Source organism: Colobus angolensis, unplaced genomic scaffold (assembly GCF_000951035.1).
Source record: "Colobus angolensis palliatus isolate OR3802 unplaced genomic scaffold, Cang.pa_1.0 Scaffold67, whole genome shotgun sequence".
Lineage (NCBI taxonomy): Eukaryota > Metazoa > Chordata > Mammalia > Primates > Cercopithecidae > Colobus > Colobus angolensis.
In genome coordinates, this window is record NW_012120376.1 from 661,673 (window position 1) to 686,628 (window position 24,956).

At 44.1% G+C, this 24,956-nt stretch overlaps 1 protein-coding gene across 1 annotated transcript in view; it reads left to right on the forward strand.

Moving 5' to 3' along the window:
• The window catches only part of PPM1H (protein phosphatase, Mg2+/Mn2+ dependent, 1H), a 295,323-nt gene that overhangs the window by 209,395 nt on the left and 60,972 nt on the right, over positions 1-24,956 (forward strand). The window contains exon 6 of the mRNA XM_011925963.1: positions 5,434-5,552. Coding sequence (XP_011781353.1) covers positions 5,434-5,552 — 119 coding nt within the window. The remainder of the gene's footprint in view (positions 1-5,433; positions 5,553-24,956) is intronic.

Consider the following 24,956-nt stretch of genomic DNA (forward strand, 5'->3'; position numbering starts at 1 on the left):
ACACCTGCAGGGGTGGAAAAGATTTCCTCACCCATCACAAGGTCCCCCATAACAAAAGACAAGATAAGCAAGAGAAAACTTTACAGATCTCTTTAATATAAGTTTTACATGACACAGGAGACTTTATGAGAAGTTGAAGACCTAAAGAAATAGGTAAACTTGTATATTTTTATGCTTAGGTTTGAGGAAGACTGGACAGTCATGGAGAAATATAATTGGATAAAATGGGTATGATCTAATGGGAATAAACTGGGGAGAATTTAGCAAGGCTCTTTGTTCAGATTCTTCTGTATCCCTTTGTCTTCAGAGTTAAAGATGTTTCTTTCCTCTGGATATGGGGAGGGCACCTCTGGAATGAGAATCCTGTGACCTGCTTCAGGGGAGAGGGACAAGGGGAACTTGAGAGACTTTCCTGTTTCTGCTGTTTCCGCAAATGCCAAGGTGCCATATTTTGGGGTAGAATGACCTGAGTACCATCACACCAAACTCTTGTGGGATGGGTGTCCCGCAGCTTGGAAGAAAATCCTGCAGAGAAAAGTGAAGGGCTTGTTAAGCATCACTGGATCCAACTAATTGTGCAGAGGAGTTTGAGGAGGTGTGAATCAGACTTGTTTAGCCACATTCCTGAAGTGGGAGTCAGAAGTAAGCTGGCTCTAGATCATTGCAAAGCAGGCTTAAGAACTTCCGCACCCTTGGCTTTGAGGCTTCCAGTGCTGTGTGGATTATTTTAAAAATGCTGCGTCACTGTGCTCTCATGAAACACACAACACTTCTGTGTGGAAAATTATGAAAATTCATGATTCAGAGTTGAAAAATGATGAGAGCAGCTGGATTCTAAATGTAAAAGTTTTTGAAACCTTAGCCAACGTACTTCACTTCTATATCCCTTATTAAATATATCCAATAGATAATAAAAATGTGTCTAGGTCTCAGTTGTTATGAAAAGGATAAAATTAAAATTTGAAATGTGAAGAAAGAATTATATATATTTTAATTGGCATCTTTTTTTTCTTTCCTAGAAGTAATAAAATGATGGTGCATCTAATGGCATATATGTTTGATGAACTATTAAAGCCTGTTGTTATCCTGGGAGAAAGCAAGCAGTTTGTGGAAATCATGAAAGGCTCTGTGTGTGAAGGTGCCTCAGAGTGACACAATGTTTAAGACCCTTTCAAACCTGCACATCCTCAGAGGGAGAGGTTAGGTGGCCCCTGCAGTTATCAAAGCTGTTGAGAAGTTCCCAACTAACCCGCAGACATCTGCTTTAACAGATCTTCTGATACAGCCGCCCAGGCAAATGGATACCAGCCAAAAACAGTCCAAGTGTCCCTGGTTTAAAGCACCATCAAAGGGCCCACTCATCCTCCTGTTAGGAGGCAAAGCACCTGAAATCTCCACACTTACCCTTGTATGGGGAGAAGAGATTTCTTACCCATTCATGGCTGATGCCCCTATAACAAAAGACAGATTAACAAGAGAAAAGCAAACAAATTGATTTAATATAAGCTTATGTCACACAGATGTCTTCAGAAATAAAGCCCCAAGGACACAGGGCAAACTGTATTTTTAGGGACAGTCATACAGAAGTTTGATCAAAGGACAAAAGAGTATGATCTAATGGTAATAAACTCAGGAGTAGGGGTATTTATCAAGGCCTGTTTGTTCAGCGTCATCTTGGCATCCCTGTGTGATATTTCTTTCCTCTGGGTATGGTGCAGTGCCCCTCTGGAATCGGGTCCTAATGATCTATTTTCAGGGGAAGGTCAGCTAGGTCTCATGGCTTGCTTTAGAGGAGGAGTAAGGGGAATTCTTCCTAGTTTCTATGGCCTGCTTCTAGTTTCCTCAAATGCCCAGGTACCATTATTTGAGGTAGTGTGTCCTGAACACGCATCACCCTCTTAGACACAGGGTTTGTTAAGAAATGTGCTCAGGAATGTCCTTTGGATTCTTACCTATTTGTTAATAATACATATGTAATGCCACATATCTGTATTTACACACACACAGAGCCTTAGTCTGTTTGGTGCTGCTATAACAATACTACAGGTGGAGTAATTTATAAAGAACAAAATTTATCACAGTTCTGGGGTCTGGGAAGCCCCCAGGATCAAGATACCAGCATCTGGTAAGGGCTTTGTTGCTCCATTTTCACATGGCAGAAGGTGGAAGGGCAAGAGACTGAACTCCCTCTCACAAGCCCTTTTTCATAGCAGCATTAATTCACGAGGGCTCTATCTTCATGGCCTAAACACCTCCCAAAAGGTCTGCCTCCCAACATTGTTGCATTAGGGGTTAAATTGCCAACACATGAATTTTAGGAGACACATTCAGACCATAACATGTTCATTTGTATACAGATGGTTCCCAACTTACTTTTTTTTTTTTAAATCAGGGCAGCCTTCATTTTACAAAACAGAATGAAAGTGACACTACTTTTTTTAAACTTTCTGATGTTGTGAAAGCAAATGCATTCAGTAGAAATCATACTTCAAATTGATTTTGAATTTTGATATTTTCCCAGGCTAGGGATATGTGGTATGATACTCCCTTGTGATGCTGCGCAGTGGCAGTGAGCCAGCAGCTCCTAGTCAGCCACGCAATCATGAGGGTAAACAACTTCCACTCTACAGTGGACTGTGTTGCCAGAAAATTTTGCCCAATTGTATGCTAATGTAAGTGTTCTGAGCACATTTAAGGTAGGCCAGGCTAAGCTCTGGTCAGTAGGCTAGCTGTATGAAATGCATTTTGACTTACAATATTTTCAGATTCTGATGGGTTTATTGGGATGTAACCCCACTGTAAGCAGAGGAGCATCTGTATACATATGTATGTCTTCTACAAAGATCTGTGCATATATGACCCAGCACTCACAAGTTCATGCACACACACCTATTGTTTGAAGACCTACTTTTTTACACTTAACGCAACTCTGTGTCATTGCATATTCTCTATAGTGTCATTGTAAGTGACACCATAGAATTCTCTTGTTTGGATTTAGGCTAGTTTATTTAATGAGTTACTCATTCAATGATTTCTTCTAGTTATTTAATGTTATAAATGTCAGAGATATCCTTGTGCCCATACCGTGTGTGGCTCTGTGTGTGTGAGTTCTTTTAACAAGGTTTACTGATTCAGACTCTGCATGGTCTAAGTGCAAAGGATCACAGGCCTCTTATGGCCCCTTTACTATCTTTTGTTAAAATGTACGTGTAGGCTAAAGGCCCAACATATGGTTAGGATGATGGTTATAACCATGATATTAAGCTCAGGCTCAAGATCCACCCAGTCTTGAGTGAATGACCTTGGGCTAGGTCTTAACCTCTCCGGGATGTAGTTTTCTCATTCGTCAATCGAGTCTATGACTGATGCTTTGTAAAATTGTTGGGGAGTAAGATCAGGTGTATCAAGTGTCTGGTATGGGGCTGGCACATGGTAACCCCTAAGCCCATGTTAGTCCAGCTTGGATAGTGGGTCATATTCATGCTGATACAATCTCAAAGTTCTGAAACATCATAAAGGGCTTATAACAGATGCTGCTGTCCATTGACCACTTATGCCTTTGTTCCTTAGTTTTCACGGGTGGACCAAGATAAAAGAGGAATTAAATAGTATGTACCCAGTAGGCATGACTAGCTTTATGGGCCTGTGACTTGTGCGGTCGCACAGGGTGCTATGCTTAGTTTAATGCTCTGCTGTTCCTGTCTTGAAATTCTTAATTTTGAACACAGCCTTCCTCTTTCTGTTTTTCACTGGGCCCCACAAATGATGTAGCCAGTGTTGCCTCTAAGATTGTTAAGAGGGTGAAATGAGAACTCACAAAGCACTGAGTGTAGTACTCAGGATATAATAGGACTCAATAATCATTAGGTGACTATAATAATTTTTTGTAAGCAGAAACAACTAAGATAAGTATCTTAATAGACATTACATGAAAACAGCAGTGTGAGATATATAATTAATCTCATTTACAGATAAACTGAGGCCCAAGAAATTAAATAACCTGCTAAAACCACATTGCTTATAAAAGCAGAGCTTGGATTCACACCCAAATTCGTCTCACCCAAAGCACCACTGTTGACCTGACCTATTAAGTGTTAGTTGCCTTCATTCCTTCCCAGGAGAACCTCTCTGTAAAACCTTGTATTTAAGCTTACTTGATACCCATTGGTACCGCAAGCCTTACTCCCAGCAGGATTTTCAGAACCCCTCAGAGTGATCCAGAATGTCCGCCAGACCTGGAAACTGTTGAGGCTACAGCAAATGGGAAGTACAGTTCTCCTGCTCACCCTTAGTCACCTTGTCTCATCCCATCCTGTCCTGTCCCCAAGCCTACCCAGAATTACTTGCTCAGAGTTCCATATCTGGGCATATTATGACCAGCCCAGTGACAATATAGCCTGTTCCCTTTGGTTCCTGAAAAACTTAGCATCAGATGACTCATCTCTAACTAATACATCCAGACCTTCATGAGAATCAGTGGGAGATCCACTGGCATTGCGTCCTGGCAAAGTAGCTGTAGGAGATGCCTACGACCCATATACTGAGGACCTGACCATCTGCCTGGTGGCAGGGATCCCTTGCTTTCCTACAGTGCCAGGCTGTGATTTGCTCTGCCCACTCTTTTCCCCGCCAGAAAAGAGAGAAGATCCATTCCACCACGCTGCTCAGAAGCAGGTGGACAGCTTCATGTGGGGAAGTTCTAGTGCAGGCCTGCTTGCGGTGTGTGGCCTCTGAGTAGAGAAGTTAATATGTGAGCATTGCATATGCTAGATTTGAATTTTGAATGTGACAATGAGACTGTTGTTTCAAAGCAATTCCCTAAGTGGCTGTTTGCTCAAGACTTTTGTAGTGTGAACAGAGATTTGGGGGAGGGGGAGAAGCCATCTGCTCCAGAATAGTCTTCGAATGACACGATCAAATGACTGCAGAGCAAACTGGAGGGAGTCCAACAGAAAGTTCCCGTCTGCTGCATTCAGCCCCAACCAGCACTCGAGCCATTGTGTTTATGTGAAAGCTCACACGCAGGTTTCAAAGGCAAGGCCGTGATAACCAGGAATGTAAGTGAGATGAGTGTGGAAAAGGCCATGTCAGGGGAGCTTTCTCACCCCGTATCTCACCAATATACCATTTGAAAAACTAAAAAACCAGGCTTCAGAGAGAAGCTCAGTCTTTTTTCCTGATGCCTTCAGCTATGCATTTGGTTACAATCAACGTATCAGATCAAATGAAAAAGTTGCATTCCTTTGTAAGTTCATTTTTATGTGCTCATCTTCTATTAGTGGTTAGACTCTGAAATCTATCTACTTAAAATATGAGGCAATTTTCTTGTTTTTAAAATATGGCCTGTCTCAATTTGCAAAGCATCCTTGATTCTTATTTTGTTTCTCTAAATACGTGTATGTATGTGTTTTTTCTTTTTCTTTTTGCTATTAGGCATTCATGCAGCCTCACTTGCTGGGAAATGAGTTCACACATTTGGAGTTTCCAAGGAGGGTACAGAGAAAGGAGCTTGGAAAGAAGATGCTCTACAGGGACTTTAATATGACAGGCTGGTAAGAACATGCCTTCCTCCGCCTCGGCACCACACAGTGTGTGTGAAGGAAGCATCACCACCATAAAAAGCCACTTACACAGTTTGGATCAGGAAGCACAGCCAGAGACCTGGGTTTGTGGTGAAGGACAAGGGGCTACACCTGCCTCTGCTATTTTTGCTTAGGACCAAATCACAAGCCTTGGTTTGCCTCTCTGCTTCTTCGAGGCTCTCCTTGGGGATACTGGACCCCGTGAAACTGACCTGATTTCTCACTTCACATGCAGCAAACATTTGAGGGCTTTAAAAACACATGAAGCTTTATGTGTTTAGGTCAGGGTTATTAAAGAGGTAGAATGGCCAAAGGTTTATTGAGCCAGACTGACTTGGGTTCAAATCCTGACTCTGATTTTTCTAAATGAGCAAAGTTGGTTAAATTGCTTAACCTCTAGAGCCCATTTTTCCATGGATAAAGTGATAAAAAGATATATCCTTTGAAGGTTTGTTATCAAGGCTAAAGTTAATGAGCTGTTCTCATTAATATCACATTCAAATTGAAATAAGAACTCTTGTCTAGGGGGTTCTCTTATTCCAAAAACACAACTGTGTAAGCATCAAGACCATTTCTAGAATGGAGCAGTGGCTAAAGTTGACTAAGACCTCATCGTTTCTTTTATCTGACTAACAGATATGATGATATGTACTTACACTCTATGGTTGATACAAGGATTAAATGAGAGTGCAGTGCCTGGCACTGTGTGGGTGAAGATTTGCTCTTGTGCCCTGGCGTCCTAACAAGCGAGCCTCCTGCCAGTCTGGAAGAACATATGAGAATGAGACAGTGGACCCTTTCTTCCCCATATCTCCAACAGAGTCGAAGTAGATTTTCTTATCTCTTTCCCATTGACCAAAATAGCAATAGCAGATGGTCACAGCCCAAATTCCCATGGTGATGACTTGGCCAGGGATCTACCTCCAGGCTACATACTGTCTTCAGGGAACAAGTTGAGCTACCCAGGGAAGATAAAAGGCCAATCTAAGGGACTTCTGGTTGTCCTTTGCAAACCAATAGAAGTTCCTCACCCGTATCCACTCTTCTTCCTCTACAACAAGGTTAGCAAACTATGACCTAAGAGTCAGATTCTGCCTACCCCACCTACTTCTATAAATAATTTTTTAAAATATAGCTATTACCATTTGTTTGTTTGATCTGTGACTGCCTTCATTCTGCAACAGGGCAGTTAAGTAGTTGCATGAGAGACTGGTTCTCAAGCCTAAGAATTTACCCCTGCTCTAAAATATGAATGGATTTATCAGAAAGGGTTCACCTTTGCAGGTCTGAGTTCTGGAGTTTTGATGCCCCAGGGTCATCATATCAGCCCTGACTAGGTTTTCTTGTAAATCCATTTTTATTTAGTTAGCAAAATCAGCACTTGTACAGGAAGAGTTTAAAGTGAGAGCTAGTGTAATTCAGCAAAGCATCGTGGGGTTTAGTCTGGGAATTGTAGAATTTGGAAAGATGGAAGGTTCTCATTAATATCACATTAGGAACCCACATGGTTGTAAACACATGAAAAGAGTAGATCTAAAAGATATCGAGGAATATGACCAAATAGAAGAGGAGAGACTGTGAGAGACAGATGGGGCTGGTACTGAGGGAACATGATAGGGAAAATGGGATGCCAGACAAATTTAGATTTACTGGGAGGCTATGGGGTGCTCTTATATATTCCTAAGAAAGAGAATTAAATGAAAGTAATGTTTTTGGAAGGCCATTCTAAGAGACGTTGGAATGAAACTGACTAGGAGAGAAAGCAGATTCAGGTACCCAGAGAAAAACTATCATAACAACTTTTATGTGAGGTCTCAAGGACTAAATAGAGGGATAGAAGCAGAAAACACAGAAGGAACGAAAATGAGTAAAGAAACTAAATGATTTAGGCCAGGGGATAAAGGTAAGTCTTTGACAACACCAGTTGCCTATTTAAATGTGTCTCTTCAACAAGTCTGTTGTCTCCTTGAGGGAGACACCAGTGCCTAGTCCTGTGCCTGACACATAGTAGACAGGCAGCAATTACGTATTGGCTGAAAGGAAGAAAAGAAGTATAATTGACAGAAGTGGGGAGGTCATTGTTGCAGTCAGTTGATGTGCACATTTAAAACAGATTGAGCTTGAGGCAAGGCTGTACCTATGTTCTTTCTATGCCAGAAAGGCAAATCAGATCTAAAGTAGTCAAAACAAATAGTAAATATCTGCCTAGGATTTTGTAATAAGGAAAAGTATCTTTGTTGCAGATGCTTAGTATTGATTCAAAGGGGGAGAAGAACAGCTCATTGTTACTAACTTTGAAAAGCACTCCTAATGAGATAATAGGCATCGTCACTTTAATGGGCAAGATGCTTTCAAAGGCTGTAAAGGTTCCACTCAAACGTCTCTTTGTAAGTAGAATGTGTGATGGGGTTAGTTTTTTTATGTTTCTTCCTCCAAACCCTGGAAGCTCTTTTTTGTTTGTTTGTTTGTTTGTCTTATTTTGGTTTGGTTTGGTTTTAGTGGCTTGTACATTTTAATATTTAGCAAATGTCTAAAGATTGTCCCGGTTTTATAATTTTTTTTAAAAAAATGTAGCTAAGTTCAGGGACTAGATTATATCCAACTTTATATGCACACAGTTACTTTCTTTCAGTCTTGCGTGCACACTTGCTCTTGTTCTCTTTCTCATTTTCCTTCTCTCTCTCTCTGTCTCTCTCTCTCTCTCTGCATTAGCATGGTCCTAAGCAGATAAACAGTCCACAAATGGGCTATTTTTAATTGTATGGAACTTCACAGAAGGTACTGAATAATGAAGGAGCCACAACTGAGAATGGCTTTAGTCAGACGTGATTTGCTGATTTGTTTTCAGCCTAATTCCCCACACGGCTGTTGGCTCGCAACCTTGGCTACAAGCAGATTTATGTGCATCTTTGTGCATTTCCTACCTGTTCTGACTTTTGATTTGAAAATAGGACTTAAGGTGAAGAAAAGCCCTTTACATCTTTGTTAGAAGAACCTAAGAAATTGAAAACCGGTTTAGGCCAAGCCCAGTGGCTCACACCTATAATCCCAGCATTTGGGGAGGCATAGGTGGTAGGATCAGTTGAGTCCAGGAATTCGAGGGTGCAGTGAGCCAGAATCACGCCACTGCACTCCAGTCTGGGCAACAGAGCAAAACCGCATCTCTAAATAAGTAAATGAATCAATAAATCAATCATCCATTCAATTTAGACTACTGCCTACAGAAAGCACCCCCTCCCCCAACTTGAATGAATTCCTTTTTAAAATGTTTTTACCCTCTAACAGAAAGCCTTAGATCTAGCAGTTATTGTTTAGGACTTAAAGATGGGAGGCTGGGCATGGTGGCTGATGCCTATAATCCTGGCACTTTGAGAGGCTGAGATGGGAGGATCACTTGAGCCCAGGAGTTCAAGACCAGCCTGGGCAACGTAAGGAGACCCCATCTCTATAACAAATTTTTTAAATTAGCCAGGCATGGTGGCAAATGCCTATGGTCTCAGCTCCTTGGGAGGCTGAGGTGGAAGGATTACTTGGGCCTGGAACCCATTTTTCTGAAACCTTCGCACAGGTAAAAGCTGTGAGAATCCTTGTAGTAAAGGATTACTACTGCAAAGCTATTTAATCCTTGTAGTAAATGCCTAGTTGTGGAATTTTTTTTCTTCTTCATCCCCCACTAATCATCATGGTAATGGGGCCGACAATTATTGGAAGAGCTAAGGGCCAGACACTATGATGAGAGCTTTACCTGATTCCTCATACCTAACTCTTAAAACAGTCCTAGGAACTAGTTACATTTTACAGATGAGGAAACTGAGGCACAGAGTTAAGTTGCTCGAGGTTATAGAACTCATAAAAGGAGAAAGTGGGATATGAATCCAGGCAGCGTAACTTCAGAGTGTGTGGTGCTTACTAAGATGCTGAACTGCCGGATGTGGAATGACTCCCCATTCCTCCCATTTTGCAGGTGAGCCCATTGAGGCCTAGAGGTATTAGGCGGTTTGCTCAGCCTCCCCTGATGCAAACGTGTCAGAATAAGGACTAGAATCCAGGTTTCTGACTCTTTGTTGGGGTTCTTACACAATGTGCCAGTCAGCTTTTCTTTAGGATAATTAGACATGATAATTCTATTTCGAGCTTCGGTGTACATTTAAGCAGGGGCCCTCTATCCACCAGGACCAGGACCACTGTCTTGACGATCCTATAGGGTCAAGAGGATGGAATGAAGCATATTAGGAGCTGCTGAGGCCGTCACTTTTCTAGTCCCCAGTCTGACCCCGTAGACCATTGGTCAAATTAAACTGATGCTTCACACTTCTCACTAAGAGCCTGTGTCATTTGGGGGTGGGGGTTCTGGGGAAGATCCCAAAAGAACCAGTTCTTAGAAAAATTGCCTGCTGTCATTAGAGGAGCATCGCGCCGGCGCTCGGTGGTGTGTCTGCCGCAGGAGGAAGTGTGGGAGAGGACGTCAGCCCTGGGAAGCCTTGTCTCATAATTAAGAATGAGTCTGTTGCCTCTTTATGGGGATCCTTTTTTTTCCCCACCCTCGCGCTTTCTCAGAGACTGGAGCAGCTTGGCAGGCCCAAATTGTTTTGAGGACAAAAGGTTATTGTCACCAGGACCTTCATAATGCAGTTGGCCTCTTCCCCGGCTCCCCCACCTCCCCTTCCCCCTCTCCTCAGATAGTTTGCACAGTGGCTTGATTTACAAAGCCGCTCTCTTCGCAGTGCCCCCAGCGCTGAGTTCATTCCTGACGGAGTCTTCCCTTGCTCTCCCTATCACCCCCTTGGCTCTCACCTCCTGTGCATGGTGTCATTGCTCCCGGTGCCAGAGTCCTCAAGCTGGGGCCCATCTTCCCCATCCCTTTGTGTTGAGCTGCTGTTGCAGGATGCACACTGTAGCTGGCATTGTGTTGCCTTGAGAGCAGTGTATCCCGACCCGCAGCCCTCTGAGATGTCTCAGGCTGTAATTTACTGGCAAGTGTCTGTGTTACCGAGTTGAAACAGCAGTTTCTCACAGCTGGCTTTGCGGCACCAAGTCTCTGCTCTTGTGACCGCTAGCTATTTCGCTTTCTCAAGTAGGATCAGCGTACTTTGTGCCATGTCCAGCCACATGGGGTGGCAAGCAAGCCAGGGACCCAGAAGGACATGTGTGTGGGAGGGGGCTGAAACTTCACCCATGGCGCCAGGCCAGGTTCTCCAGCAGCTGTTCCTGGGCTGATGGGATTTGTAGAGAGAGCAAGGGCCAAAGAAGAAAAGTCCATCTTGTGATTGCTAGATTGCTTCCAGATGGTTCTGGTCATGAGCAAAGAGCAAAGTACACCAGAATTCTTCCTTTAAGCAAAGCCTTTCTACCGCTATGATGGTCTTATTTCGGGGCAGGCTGGACTGGTAACTTGAGATCACATGCTTGACTTGGTAAAGAGAGTCCTGTTTTGGTGATAGGCACCTTGTGTACTTTGCTCTGCCAAGCTTCTGGGGCCTTGGGCAAATCCTGGCCTAGGTCTCTCGCTTGTAAAATACTTCCTCTGACCATCGCTGCCAACCTCCAAGTGTGCTGGGGGCAGGGGGTGGGCTTTGCTCTGCTTTTAGAGCTGCTGGAAAAGACAGATCCCATTAGAAAGATTCCAGAGATGGCAATGTTTTATTTTGTCCCTTAGAGCCCCTAATTTTTATAATTCTAACTTGATGATACATCACAATAATTTTCCCTCCTCTCTTTTCCTTAAAACTATGAGCAAATAGGGGATTTTCCACTGGGAGCAGAGTGGAGTCAGCTCGTTTTCTCCTTTCGGCACTTTCTACTTTTATTGAGGCAAAGAAAACCTTTTCCCTTCTCTGTGCTCTCGAGCACAGTAGCCACTAGCTACATGTGGCCATTTAAATTAGTTAAAATTACATAAATTAAAAATTTATTTCCCAAGTTGCCCTAGCCGAATCTCAGTAGCCACATGTGGCTAGTGGCTGCTGAATTGTACCATGCAGATATAGAACGTTTCCATCATCACAGAAAGTTCTACGGGATGGTGCTGTGGTCTACATTGTAGAAGAGCGTGGGTGTAGTTGGGAATGGGGTGGTGCAAGGAGCTCTCTGTAACTCAACATCCCAACAGCAAAGAGTTTTTTGGTTTGGTTTTTTTTTAAACGACAGGGTCTCACTCTGTCACCCAGGCTGGAAGGCGATCGCATGACCACAGCTCACTGCAGCCTCTACCCCCCAGGCTCAGGTGAGAAAGAGGGAAAAGTACCAAGTTTGAATTTTTCAATTACTCTGTAAAACTCGAGTCAAGCCTCTTGAGTAGCTGGTACTATAGGTGTGTGACACCACACCCTGCTAATTTTTGTGTACTTTATAGAGACAGGGTTTTGCCATGTTGCCCAGACTGGTCTCGAACTCCTGGGTTCAAGCAGTCCTCCTGCCTCAGCCTTCCAAAGTGCTGAGATTACAGGCATGAGCCACTGAACCTGGAAGCAAAGAGTTTTTTTAAAAGCTGGGTACTGATAAGTGTGGACAGGGAATAGTGTAGCCACACCAGCCTCTGGTGCCTCTGCTGCCGGACTCTGAGTCTGCAGACGGGTGGGCTTCACACCCCTTTTCTGATCCCCAGGGGCATCAGTCATTGTGCTTAGGAACAACTCACCTCATAGCCAGTGGTCACTTTTGGGCCACCAAGAAGCTGCATCCAGCTGGCCAGACTAAAGAGAGACCCGTTTCATCGGCCCTAGTCAGTGGTGCACTTCCCTCCCCAAGCAGCCCAGCAGCCTTCTTTCAGCTCTCTCAGCTGTCTCCTGGATGAGGACCAGCTGTGGGCACTGTTGTCCCTCTTGCTTTTCCTTTGATTTCTTGGGGAGTATCTCAGGCCCTGAGAATATGATTTAAAGGCAGCTTGGCTTACAACCCTTTCCATTGTGTTTGGGGCAACCTTTATTCATCTATAGCCTGGAGCTTGGCTTGGGGAGGAGAGGCACAGCCCCACAGCGTCAGGCTTCTTACCAACAATCCAGATGCTTCTGGTGAGAGAAACTCACTGCAGATACTTCCACGCATGGTCTGGAGCTGTCAGGTTGGGTTTTACAAATACAGATACAGCTTCTATCTTATTCTTTATTGCTCTCTTCAATGCCCTCTGACAGTGCATTCAAGCAGGCTGACAAGGAAGTGGATGAGCAGATTGAGAAACGCCACAGAATGCTTTCTGAAGCCAACTCCAGAGCTGCACCCACATTTAATATAAATTGATTTATTGAATCAAGCACAGAAGCCCTGTTACAGAAACCCCAGGCTGTATCCTCTTGAGGACCACCTCATAAAGCAGCCCCAACTGACACTCCTCATTAGCTTTTCCACAGATCCCAAGGCAGTTTTTAAAGGGACAGTGTCCCTCTTTTGGGCCCGAATTTATATGTTGGCCATGCCTGTGGGTCTAATTAGCTCAGCATTATTAGCCTTCCTTGGAAACCTTGCATTTTTGAACAGCTTGACTCTTGAGTTTTACAGAGTAATTGAAAAATTCAAACTGGGTACTTTTCCCTCTTTCTGCTTTTAATCACTCTTAACCCAGTCTCCGGAAATTTGCCTACAGATGTCTCTGGCATTTTGGGGGGCACAGAAGGATCTCTCAGTCCCACCCCAGTGTAAATCCTGATGTTGCTGTCATGCCACAGACCTACCTTATGAGGAGACTTTTTATACTCACCAGAGAAATATGATATTTTAATTTTATAATTACTTCACAAGAAAGCAGGCCTTTCCCTAGTGAAACCTGGTATTTATTTCCTCTCAGCAACTTGTATTTTCATAATTTAATGATTACGGGCCACCTTGGCAGCAGTCTGATTGCTGAAAGCACTCTGAAAATCTGACCTTGTAGAGAAAAGGGCAGGGGGCATCATTTCAGAGAATTTTAACCCCAAACCTCAATAGATTATCCAGGATGGGGATAGGCTGGGGCAGGGATTAGGCACCTGAAAAGTCCCTGTGTTCCAAATTCCAGTGGGGCTGGAGTCCAAGTCAGAATGGGTCAGCCCCACATGGGGAGGGGCCTCTCCCGGGTCTTCCAGAGCTGAGATGATGAATGGTTATTTGCTATGTGCATGTTCTGCATCTTTTCAAGATTTGCAGCTCTAGCTGCAGGAGCAGCAGGGTAGAAAGCGAGCCCTGCTGCGTGCAGCACATCTCCTGACATTGATGAATGACTCCCTGCTCCCTGCCCTCCTGCGCAGGAGGCCAGTGGAAGCTATGGGGTCTTTACGAATGGTTGCAAGCCAAGACAGACAGGCTTTGTCAGACCACAGGGAGGAGAAAGAAAAGAGATGCCCCCACCAGCTCGCTCCCTATTGATCATCACTCACCCTGCACACGCATGCACGCATGAATGCACTCACACACGTCTCTCTGCTTCAATGAGTAAAAGTTTATTGTCCTAAAGTGGCCGAACTACTTCCAAGCCTTTCTTCCCCACTCAGACCCTTCAAACACTCACAGCATTTATCTCTATTATCCACATATGCTTAAGCAGAGTGTGTGTACCGCGCGTCCCCTGTGACTGGTGTTTGGGGTTGTACAGTATGTATATGATGAGAACATAGCTACAAGTCATCTGGGGAAGTTTGGGGATGTCAAGTGCTTACAAAAATCTCTCTTAAAGTAGTGTCCTTTTAACCAAGAAGGCCCTGTAGACACTTCTCATATATTTGACAGACTTGTATTGTACACCTACTACACAGTAGATGTTGAGTAGCACTTAAGAGCAAGGACGCTGGAGCCAGACTGCCTAGCTGGGCCAATCCCCACCTCAGATCATTTTGCCACTCTCAACTTGGCTTCCCCATTTGTAAAATGAAGCTAATAATGGTACTTGAGGCCAGGTGTAGTGGCTCACGCCTGTAATCCCAACACTATGGGAGGCTGAAGCGGGTCCTTTGTGGCCATGAGTTCACGACCAGCCTAGGCAACATGGGGAGACCCTGTCTCTACAAAAAATACAAAAATTTTCTGGGCGTGGTGGCATATGCCTATAGTCCCAGCTGCCTGGGGGGCTGAAGTGGGCAGATCACTCGAGCCCAGGAAGTCAAGGCTGCAGTGAGCTGTGATCATACCACTGCACTCCAGCCTGGGCAAAATAACAAGATCCTATCTCAGACAAACAAACAAAACAGTACTTGATAATAGTTGGGATATCATGGGTTAGTAAGGTTGAGTGCATTGAACAAAGCCTGGCATATAATAGTGCACGATGAGTGTCTAATACTATCATCATTAGCTATTATGGAGAGTGAAAGGGTCAGCAAGAGCTGCTGCTGGCCTCAGGAGGTTTACAATCTATTATTTGCTGAAATGCTGCCTCTGCAAGGTAATGAGAAGCTAGAAAACAAAAAGACAAAGGAAGGCAGTTTCGAGAAGAAACTAAAGTCAGATCAGGTCTGCTGGCTGCCTCTGCCTAGCAGGTCTGTCCTGCAGCGTTGCAGATGAAGATGGGTTTGGCACAGAGAAGGCAGAGCTCTTATCTGTCAGAAGAGGCACCATCAGTACAGTCAGGAAGCCCGTTGCCAGCCCCTCTGTCCCAGGCACTGTATTTGATAGGATGTTTTTTGGTTTGGGGACTTGCTTATATTTGCCTCTAGATGCTGGACTTTTTTTTTTTTTTAAAAAAGACAGTCTCACTCCACTCTGTCGCCCAGGCTGGAGTGCAGTGGTGTGATCTCAGCCCACTGCAACCTCCACCTCCCAGGTTCAAGTGATTTTGATGCCTCAGCCTCCTGAGTAGCTGGGACTATAGGCGTGCACCAACATGCCAGGCTAATTTTTGTATTTTTTGTAGAGACAGGGTTTCACCATGTTGGCCTGGCTGGTCTGGAACTCCTGAACTCAAGTGATCTGACCACCTCGGCCTCCCAAAGTGCTGGTATTACAGGTGTGAGCCACACTGCACCCAGCTGATGCTGGACCTTTTAATGTATTCCTGTGGTCTTCCAAACCATACCCAAGAAACTGGGAGGGTCAAACCTGTCTGTGGTTAAAGCATGTCCTTGCATCGGAAGGATCTCATCAGATAGGACTATGTTAGCTCCAAAGAAATTGCCATGTGGCCCAAGACTGGCTTTCTGGAATTTTTTTTTTTTTTTTTTTTGAGATGGAGTTTCACTCTTGTTGCCCAGGCTGGAGTGCAACAGCGTGATCTGGCTCACTGCAACCTCCGCTTCCTGGGTTTAAGCAATTCTCCTGCCTCAGCCTCCCGAGTAGCTGGGATTACAGGCATGTGCCATCACGCCAGGCTAATTCTGTATTTTTAGTAGAGATGGGGTTTCTCCATGTTGGTCAAGCTGGTTATGAACTCCCGACCTCAGATGATCTGGCCGCCTCAGCCTCCCAAAGTGCTGGGATTACAGTTGTGAGCCACCGCGCCCGGCCTTTCTGGAAATGTATTGAACAATCTCATTTCACCTTTAAACCTATTCTTCAAATTTCAGCAGTGGGGGAAGTAGATCTGTTAGAACGTATGTATAAATAACTAAAGGAAGACAAAAGATAAGAGTTATACACAAAGGTTTGAAGAAAATGCCCATGGCTGTGGTGGAGGGAGTAGTTGTTTTGAGAGGGGAGACTGGGATTGGGGAGGACATCTTGGGGAAGATTGTTTGAACCAAAGATCTGGATTATGAGAGGGGTTTCAAGAAGGCTGGAGGGAAGGACATTCTGAGCAAAGGGCACTGTGCCAGCAGAAGCCCAGAGGGGTGAAAATGTGATGTGTGTTTTGGGAATTTGGAAGCCAGGGATAATATTCAAAATATTTGGACAATCAAAATGGATGAGTAGGCCCCAGCTGGGCTGCAGCAGGGTCCTAGAAGCCTCCCTGCTGTGCCAGGCATTAACCCTTTATTTACTGTTACATCTTGGGGATTCTAGGGGAGAGTCCAGAGCAGCAGATGGGGGCATTCATGGAGACTGAGACAGCCATTGTTTGCCGACTAGCATGGAGTGTTTCAATGTTTTAGCCCTTCGTGTGCAGTTATGTTGGTGTATATCAGCTAGATAATGGTCCTGGGAGGCTCACATAAGTGTCATGTAGGAGGGAGCGAGAGGGTGGAGAGCAGTGGTGGGCAGCGAAGCAGACTATGAAACTAGGTAAGTACATTGGAGTCAGCTCATGGAGAACCAGGCTAACGATGCCAGTAATGAACAGAATTTTATTTTCCCACCCTTAAGAGCTCCACCTTAGGGTGGAATGTGAAGTATGAAAATTACACACAGGGCAGAAACACGGAGCTGACAATATGTATATCCAGGACATATGGGGACTACTAGGAGAAGAGGGAGGGAGCGTGAGCTGAAAAACTACCTATCGGGTACTATGCTGACACTTGGGTGATGGGACCATCTGTACCTCAAACCTTAGCATCACCCAGTATACCAGTGTAACAAACCTGCACATGTACCTCCTGAATCCAAAATAAATAATAAATGAATAAAAATAAAATTTTTATCAGTGACTTAAAAGGTGATTTAAGAAAAAAAAAAGGACACATGGGCCAATTCTCAGCCTATTTTTAGGATCCCATTTTTCAGGAAATTCCAGAGAAGTAGGAACTTCTATGAGACTTACCATTATAAAAACCTAGAAGGTGAGGATGAGCTTTAAAAAAATTTTTTTTTTTTTTTTTTTTTTTCTTGAGACGGAGTCTCGCTCTGTTGCCCAGGCTGGAGTTCAGTGGCACGATCTCGGCTCACTACAAGCTCCGCCTCCCGGGTTCCCGCCATTCTCCTGCCTCAGCCTCCCGAGTAGCTGGGACTACAGGCGCCCGCCACCTCGCCCGGCTAATTTTTTGTATTTTTTTTAGTAGAGACGGGGTTTCACCATGTTAGCCAGGATGGTCTCGATCTCCTGACCTCGTGATCCGCCCGTCTCGGCCTCCCAAAGTGCTGGGATTACAGGCAAAAAATTTTTTTTTAAATTTAATTTTAGGAAGAGAATTAGTAATTAAACATTCTTTTGCATATCATGTCATTTTGTGGTATTTATGCAGATTCCTAGCTCTTCACAGAGGGGCAGAGAAGTGTGGTTGAGAATGTAACGCAGTTGGGACAGACCTGAAGTGAGCTTGACCCCTATTTCCCCCCAGATGTATGACCTCTCTTATGCCTCCATTTTCTTATTTGTCTAATGAGGATAATGTTTCTATCTACCTTACGGTGTTACAGTGAGGATTATGTAAGTTTTAAAAAATATAAATCCTTAGTGCCTGGAACAAAAAGATCGTATAATAAACATTGGGGTATGTGAAAATCCGTTAACTGCTGGGCATGAGGTGACAGCAGAAAATTTAACAACAGCTGCCTTTGCTCTCCATCCTCTGAAACAACAGGGCCACCTTGATGCAGGAGCTAAGAGTGTGGTATTCCTCCCATTGGTAAATATCAACAGCTGTTACTCAGGCCTGTGCTTCTTCCCTTGGGGGCCTGAATAATGTGGGGGTTAGTGGAAGATTTCAGAAGAGTATGGGAAGCTACAAGATAAGCCTGTATTTCACCTGAAAATTTTGGGAGTGAGGTAGAAGGACTTCCATGTGTAGACTTGTGCAAAACTCTCATAGTTTCTAAAGATAAAACAGAAGACTCAAAGCACTGATACTTGAGCTCTGCACTGTGTAATGTTATCAGTTCCAAGGCACTTGGATGGGAAGTCTTGAAATGATGTAGCATAGGGTAAAGTCCTTGCATGTGGCTTCTCCCAGGGGACACTGCAGGACTCTGCTCCATGATACAAATATCCGCCTGACCAGAGTGGGAGAAGCTTCGTGAGGGAAAGCTGCAAGGGCTGACACAGAGGAACTGCCTGTGCAGCAGAAACCCTCTTTGTAATTAATAATCTGTTTGCTATTTTCACCCCACCGTTTGTAGCTATAGGGTCAATTTTGTTCATATCCTGATTTGTATGTATTGACTTGATCTCATACAGTATAAAGGGAATGTCAATGAAATTCATGTTTATTTCAGAATAAATGGTCCCTGAGAAAGCTGAAATCACTCCACATTTGTGTGCTCATGGAGTAACGGTCTCTGATTCATATCTGTGGAGAGAGCTAAATATTATTGATTAGAATATGAAACTGTTATGGCCAAGTGTAAATGCACATCAAGTGGATACTGAATCAGAAATAATTTACAAATCTGGAATTTCCTTAAGAGTCATTCATAATGTTTTATCCTGAAATATTATTAGTTCTGTTTTATACATACACGTGATTACTTTTTAAAAAAATACTGATTGAATAATTTTTTTCCAAGTGAATCCTTTTCTGCTGCTGAGCTCTGCCTATGAATCAAAAGGTGACTTACACTTTGTTTTCTTTATTCTACTCCATATACCCAGCACTTGTGCCAGTGCCTGGGACCTACTAGGTGCTCAGGAAATATTTGCAAATGAATCCAATAGAACCCATTGTTTTTATCTGGTCAAAGCCTGAGCTCCTACCTTGGAAGCTACTTAGAGCAGGTTCTGTTCTTCTACCAAACTTTGAGCTGTGGGTAGGAACCCATTCACAGGATTGTGAAATCAGTTTAATATATGGAAAGCAGCATTTTAAACAATTGAATAGCACAGGATAGAAAGAAAATGTCAGTGTATATCACATACTTAGGGTAAATATTGTTTTTTGCAATCTGTTTGTGCATACATTGGGTTAACAGGATTGATATATTTCTTACCACTGGTGAAACCTCTGCTGTAACCCAATAGACTCTCCCAAAGAACATTGACCAGTAAAATGAGATCAATCTCTGTTGCCTCTTGCTATTCTCCATAGTCCTGGTGAGAAGAGTCTTTAGGCCAGAAGAGAGGAATGGTTACCACTCTCAGAACTCTAGGCAGGGTCTGGCTCAGGTGTGCTGATGGGGAGTAGTGGGGAGGTAGGCATTTTCCCAGGGACTGTGGATTAACCCTACCAATCAGGCAACTTCCTCCAGGGCACTTGCATTGTCGGGGACCAGAGCTTGGGCCCCATTATGGAGCGTTTTCCTGGAGAAGAAAAGCCAGCAGCCTTTCATGTGGCTAAGGAGATGAGTAGGTGGTTTCTCTCATTACAGGGAGCCAGGTATGCACAAGCTAGGCTGCTACCAGCCCTCTTCTGTTGATCGCCAAATATTAATCACACTCACAATTGAAAGGTACTATTTGTGCCTGAATCTAACTTGCACTGTCTTAGCAGAAGTCTATCAAGTCGTTCACAGCTTAAGGCCTATAGGCTTCAACTAATTTAAAGGACACTCCAAGAACCAAAGAAAGAAAACAAGGTAGCATTTGTTCAGAGAGCCTCCATCCCACAGAGTAACTTTCCCAGGGATCATATCATTCAGATACCTACTGAAAATACCTTCCAACACATAAATTCAGGAACCCAATGAGCCAAAATATGACCCCCAAAACTAGATTTATGCATACCTAAAGCCTGTTATACAGTGGTGAGCCTGGGGCGAGATGTTGGGTCCATCCCCAAACATTCTAAGCCCCAAAACTCCCAGCTGGATAGAGCATGTTTCGCAGCCTCTTCAGACTCACCCCAGGAACTGATCTTGCTCCATAACTCTGACTTGAGCCTGCCGTTGTTAAGTGTGCCTTAGCTTCGCTCTCCTTCACAGCGCAGCTCTGTCTTTCCAGCAGACAGTTTCCATCCAAAGGCAAAGTGAATCTTAGAAACCAGGAAAAAAAAAAAAAGACTCTTAAAAGATGACATTTAAAATATAATAGTAAGATCTAACCAAACATCAAACTCTTCTTGTGTTGCCTTAAAGGAAACACACACACACACACACTCTCTCTCTCTCTCTCTCTCTCTCTCTCTCTCTCTCTTTTTCTCTCTCTTTCATGTAGTGAGGGGGGAAGAGCTGGCTGCCTGCTGTAAGGTCACTTAAAGAATCAGAAAGCAGCCTCCATTTACTGAGCACTGTGGTTAGGCTTAGGGCCTGATTGCTTTGGAAATACAGACGGCTGGCAGAAAAAAGGAAGCACGAGGTGGTTGCCAATCCTGCATTGCTTTTTCCAGGAAGGTCTCGGGAGAGTGGGTGTGGGGAGAGAGGAGTCAAGGGAGAGTCTCTGTGGATTCCAGAATTGCTTAACTGGGGTCATGCCAAGCTCTTAAAAGCCTGGAGTCGCATTTGGGCTCCAGGCATGTGTCTGTTCCTGTCCAGCCAGCCCTGGGTGGTGTTTCATCCCAGGCCTCCTGAGATTTAAGCAACTGCTGAGATTTTGTTACAAGAAGGCAAGAAGGGGGACCCAAGATGTTTCTGTGCTCCAGCCTCCACTCCAACCCAACCAGCCCCTATGGAATGTGCCTCTGCTGGGCTAGGACTTGTTTCTAATGAGAAGAAAACAAGGCTGCCTGTGGCTTTTTCCTCCCTGCTGGAGGAGCACTGAGCTGTCAGCTAAGGAAAAAAAAAAAAAAAAAGCCTCCTTTTATGACTATTTCAATCTAACCCAACTATACCTTCTTGAGATTGTTATCTCTGAGGCATCCTTCTGAGTATCTGAGTCCTCATGTTAGAGGAGAACAATGGACTGTTCTGGATAAAGTTGCACGGGTATGTTCCTTCATGCTTGCCATAGAAAAAGTATGAATTAGGTGACTTGATTGCTCAGCAGGAAGTGGTTTGCCTATGGGAATGTGCTGTGTCTTCCTGCTTACAGTTGCCTGTTAGCTCCACCTCTGCATTGAAGAAAGAATGAGGCTCCAAAGATCTTAATAGCCACAACTGATGGCTAAATAGCACCTTATCCTTCACAAAAGATGTTCCCAGACATGTTTGCACTTAATCCTTGCAATCGTCCTATGAAGTATCCAGCTGAAGAGGCAGATTCAGTGAGGTCTGAGGGATTTTCCCAGGTTCATACAGCCAGTTCACATGAGGATTGAGATGTGACTTCAGAACCTCTGACTCCAAGCCTGGTGTGCTTTAATACCACAGTGGGCTCTGCCAGCAGGGAAGAGAGACTCCAGGAAGGAAGATCCCCAGGGGAGGAGAGGCAGCCAAGGCAATGTCTAGAGGTTAGTGGAAGAATGTGACTTGCTGGTGTGTGTCATTGGAGCTGCACGGGTGAATCGTTGAGATTATACTGTCCCCGAAGGGAGAAGGTCCTATTATGCCCCCCAGAGGGGATCACGTTCCTCTTAAATGACTTTGAAGTCTTGCTAAGGGAACTAAGACTTAGAGAAACAAGTGGTATCTCTCTCTCTCTCTCTTTCTCTCTCTCTCTCTGTCTCTCTGTCTCTCTGTAGTTCAAGGTCATGACTTACAAGGGAGAGCGTGGGAAGTGATTTATGTAGATGATGCCAAGTGTGAACTCTAGGTTCCTGGCCTGTGGGTTAAGCAATCAGAGTAGGGGCTCTTCCTGGAAATGGAGGAATCCAGCAAAGACTAGGAAGAACTTTAAGTGAGGAACTTGCCTTTAAACCAAGTTAGAAAATTGTTTTGGGGCTGGGCGCGGTGGCTCAAGCTTGTGATCCCAGCACTTTGGGAGGCTGAGACGGGCGGATCACGAGGTCAAGAGATCGAGACCATCCTGGCTAACACGGTGAAACCCTGTCTCTACTAAAAATGCAAAAAAATTAGCTGGGCGTGGCGGCGAGCGCTTATAGTCCCAGCTACTTGGGAGGCTGAGGCAGGAGAATGGTGTGAACCCGGGAGGCGGAGCTTTCAGTGAGCCGAGATCGCGCCACTGCACTCCAGCCTGGGCAACTGAGGGAGACTCCGTCTCAAAAAAAAAAAAAAAGGAAAATTGTTTTGGTAACACCATATACCCTGGTGAATATCTGTGACAAAAAAAACTGCCATTCTGACGTGGTACTAAGGAATTGAGAAAGGAATAGACAAGAGAATCATAAATGTTATTTTTTATGATTTTATAACTATTTGTATATATACTACTAATAAAGGGAACTTGAAATTTTAGTATAAATAGGTAAATATATATTAAATATAATATTTAATATAAATACATTAATATAAATTTAATATAATGTTACTATAAATATAAATATAAATATGTCAGAGGTATCACCAATGGGAATGCAGCCATGAATTTTAGCCATAGAAAAGCTAGCTATTAAGGCAGGGTGAATGGGGGATATCTTTAGAGGGAAACTGACATGCTAAGGGAGACATGCCAGGCTTCATTCATTTATTCATCCATTTGGCTAGTGTCTACCATGTGCCTGCACAATTGTAGATACAAAGATAGAGGGGTACATAGGAAGAAAGTCTGTGCCTTTATGGAGCTGATGTGGGGACAGAAGGTAAACAAACTAAGAGCATTTCAGATTGTGCTTGAAGCACTGAAGCAGGATGAGCAGGAGCAGAGAACACTGGACTTCTAGATGAGTGGTCAGGTGAGGCCTTTCCAAGTGATATCCAGGAGCCAGCATGGCAGGATCAAAGGGAAGAATGGCCCAGACAGAAGGAATGACCAGGCCTCCTGGCATGTCATAAAAAACAAGAAAGCCAGTGTTGCAAGAGCACATCGGAGTGATCGAAGATGTCAGAGTGCAAAGGCCAGATCATGGAGGGCCTCATCATTGGATTCTATTTTAAGATGAGAATTCAGTGGAGAACTTTAAGCTGGAGAGTGTTGCTTGTGGATTAAAAGAGAAATGTGGGAGATTTGCTAGCAGGCCTCCCAGCCATGGGGAGAGTGTGAGCAAAGCTTTGCTGAAGGGACGTATAAAATTGCCACAAACACAAAGTATGTTTATGGTGGAGAAGTCCTATAACTGCTGCTCGTTAGAGTAAAAGGGCATCGGGTGTGGCTGCATGGGGATCTCGAGTTCAGATATTCATAGAGAATGTCTGAGCCTGTAAGGACAGCACCTAGCCCGCTAGGGCAGAGGTGGCAAAGGGGTGCCTGTGAGTGAGCATCAGTAGGAACAGCATAGCCAGACTTAGAAAGCAGCTGAACAAGGAGGCTCTTTGCTTTTGTTTTGCAAATATATTATGGAACAAGAAAATATGAATAAAGCCTCTGCATAGAGAAGGTAGTATTAATTTGCTCACTTAACCAAATATTTATTGGGTACCCATTATATGTTGAGCACTCTTCTAGGTATAGGAGATGCCACAGGTAGCTATCCCCATAGAACTTAAAGGGCATGAAGAAGCAACAGAAGAAATAACCATAGTAAGGAAGTAAAATTCTTTCAATGTGTGGTGGTGGTGGATGCTATGGAAAAAAATAAAGCAGGAAAGGGGACTAGGATATTTGGGGGACAGGAACAATGTTAAAGAAGACCATCTGGTTACTTGGCTTTTATTTAGAGTGCAATGGAAAACCTTTGATGGATTTGAGTAGGGTAATGACGTGACCTGACATTCTAAAATAATTACTCCAGTTGCTCTGAGAACAGGAGTAAGGGACAAATCAGAACAGTTTTCAACACCCTCACTGCCATCCACCTGGTGACATCATCCTAGCACTATTGCCTCTTGCCTAGATCATTGCACAGAGGCCTGATGGATCCGTCCCAAAAATGTAGGCAAGAAATATGATGCTAGGGCTCTGACAGCAGGGAAGGTGTTGAAATCTGAGGATTCTGGATTTGTTTGAAAGGTAAAGATGACAGTATTTGGCATAATGTTAATAGGCAAAATACTCAATCTTTGTTTTGTTGCTGGAAAATCGAGAAGGTGACAAGTTCTAGCAAAGAAAAGTATCAAAAAGCTTTGCCACAGATGGAGACAGGATCAGGAACATGTTTAGCCAGAAGGTAGTAAGAATAGCAGGAGCAAGGAGGGAAACTGGCCTGAGAGCCTCAACAAAGGAGTGAGAGAGGGAAAATGATTCAGAATTAGAATCTCAGAGGTGGGGGGTGTTCTTGCTGCAGGCCACATGACCAGGGTGATGATAGGGAACAGAGAAAAAGGTCAGCAGGAAGTAGGCTAGGAGTTGTAAAGTCGGGAATCCAAAAGCACCACCAAATTCTAAGAAAATGCTGAGAATGACATCCTGGAAAGAGTGGAAAAGCAATCTGAACCTAGGCTGAAGTCATCGGGGCAGGTGGGAGAATGTTCTGAAAGGCTGGTGGGTAAGGGAGGGGGATATGAGGCAGATGGAGGGACTGACAGAGGGCATTGAGAGAGCCTCAGCCTAGAAGGGTGGGGTTGATGTCGGAACTATGAGCATCACTCACGTGCCTTCGGAGCAAGAGGGATTTGAAGGAACGGCGTCCACTGGAGGTGATATAAGCAGGAGAGCCAGCTTAGGTTCAACAAGTCAGGCTCAATTAGTCATCTGTTCTTTTTGGGTAAGGTTTCTAGGCTGGTCGAATACTGTATACATAGATATATTCTGAGTTTTTAAGAAATCTGATTGTTTCTTCTCTTAGCCTTTTGGAC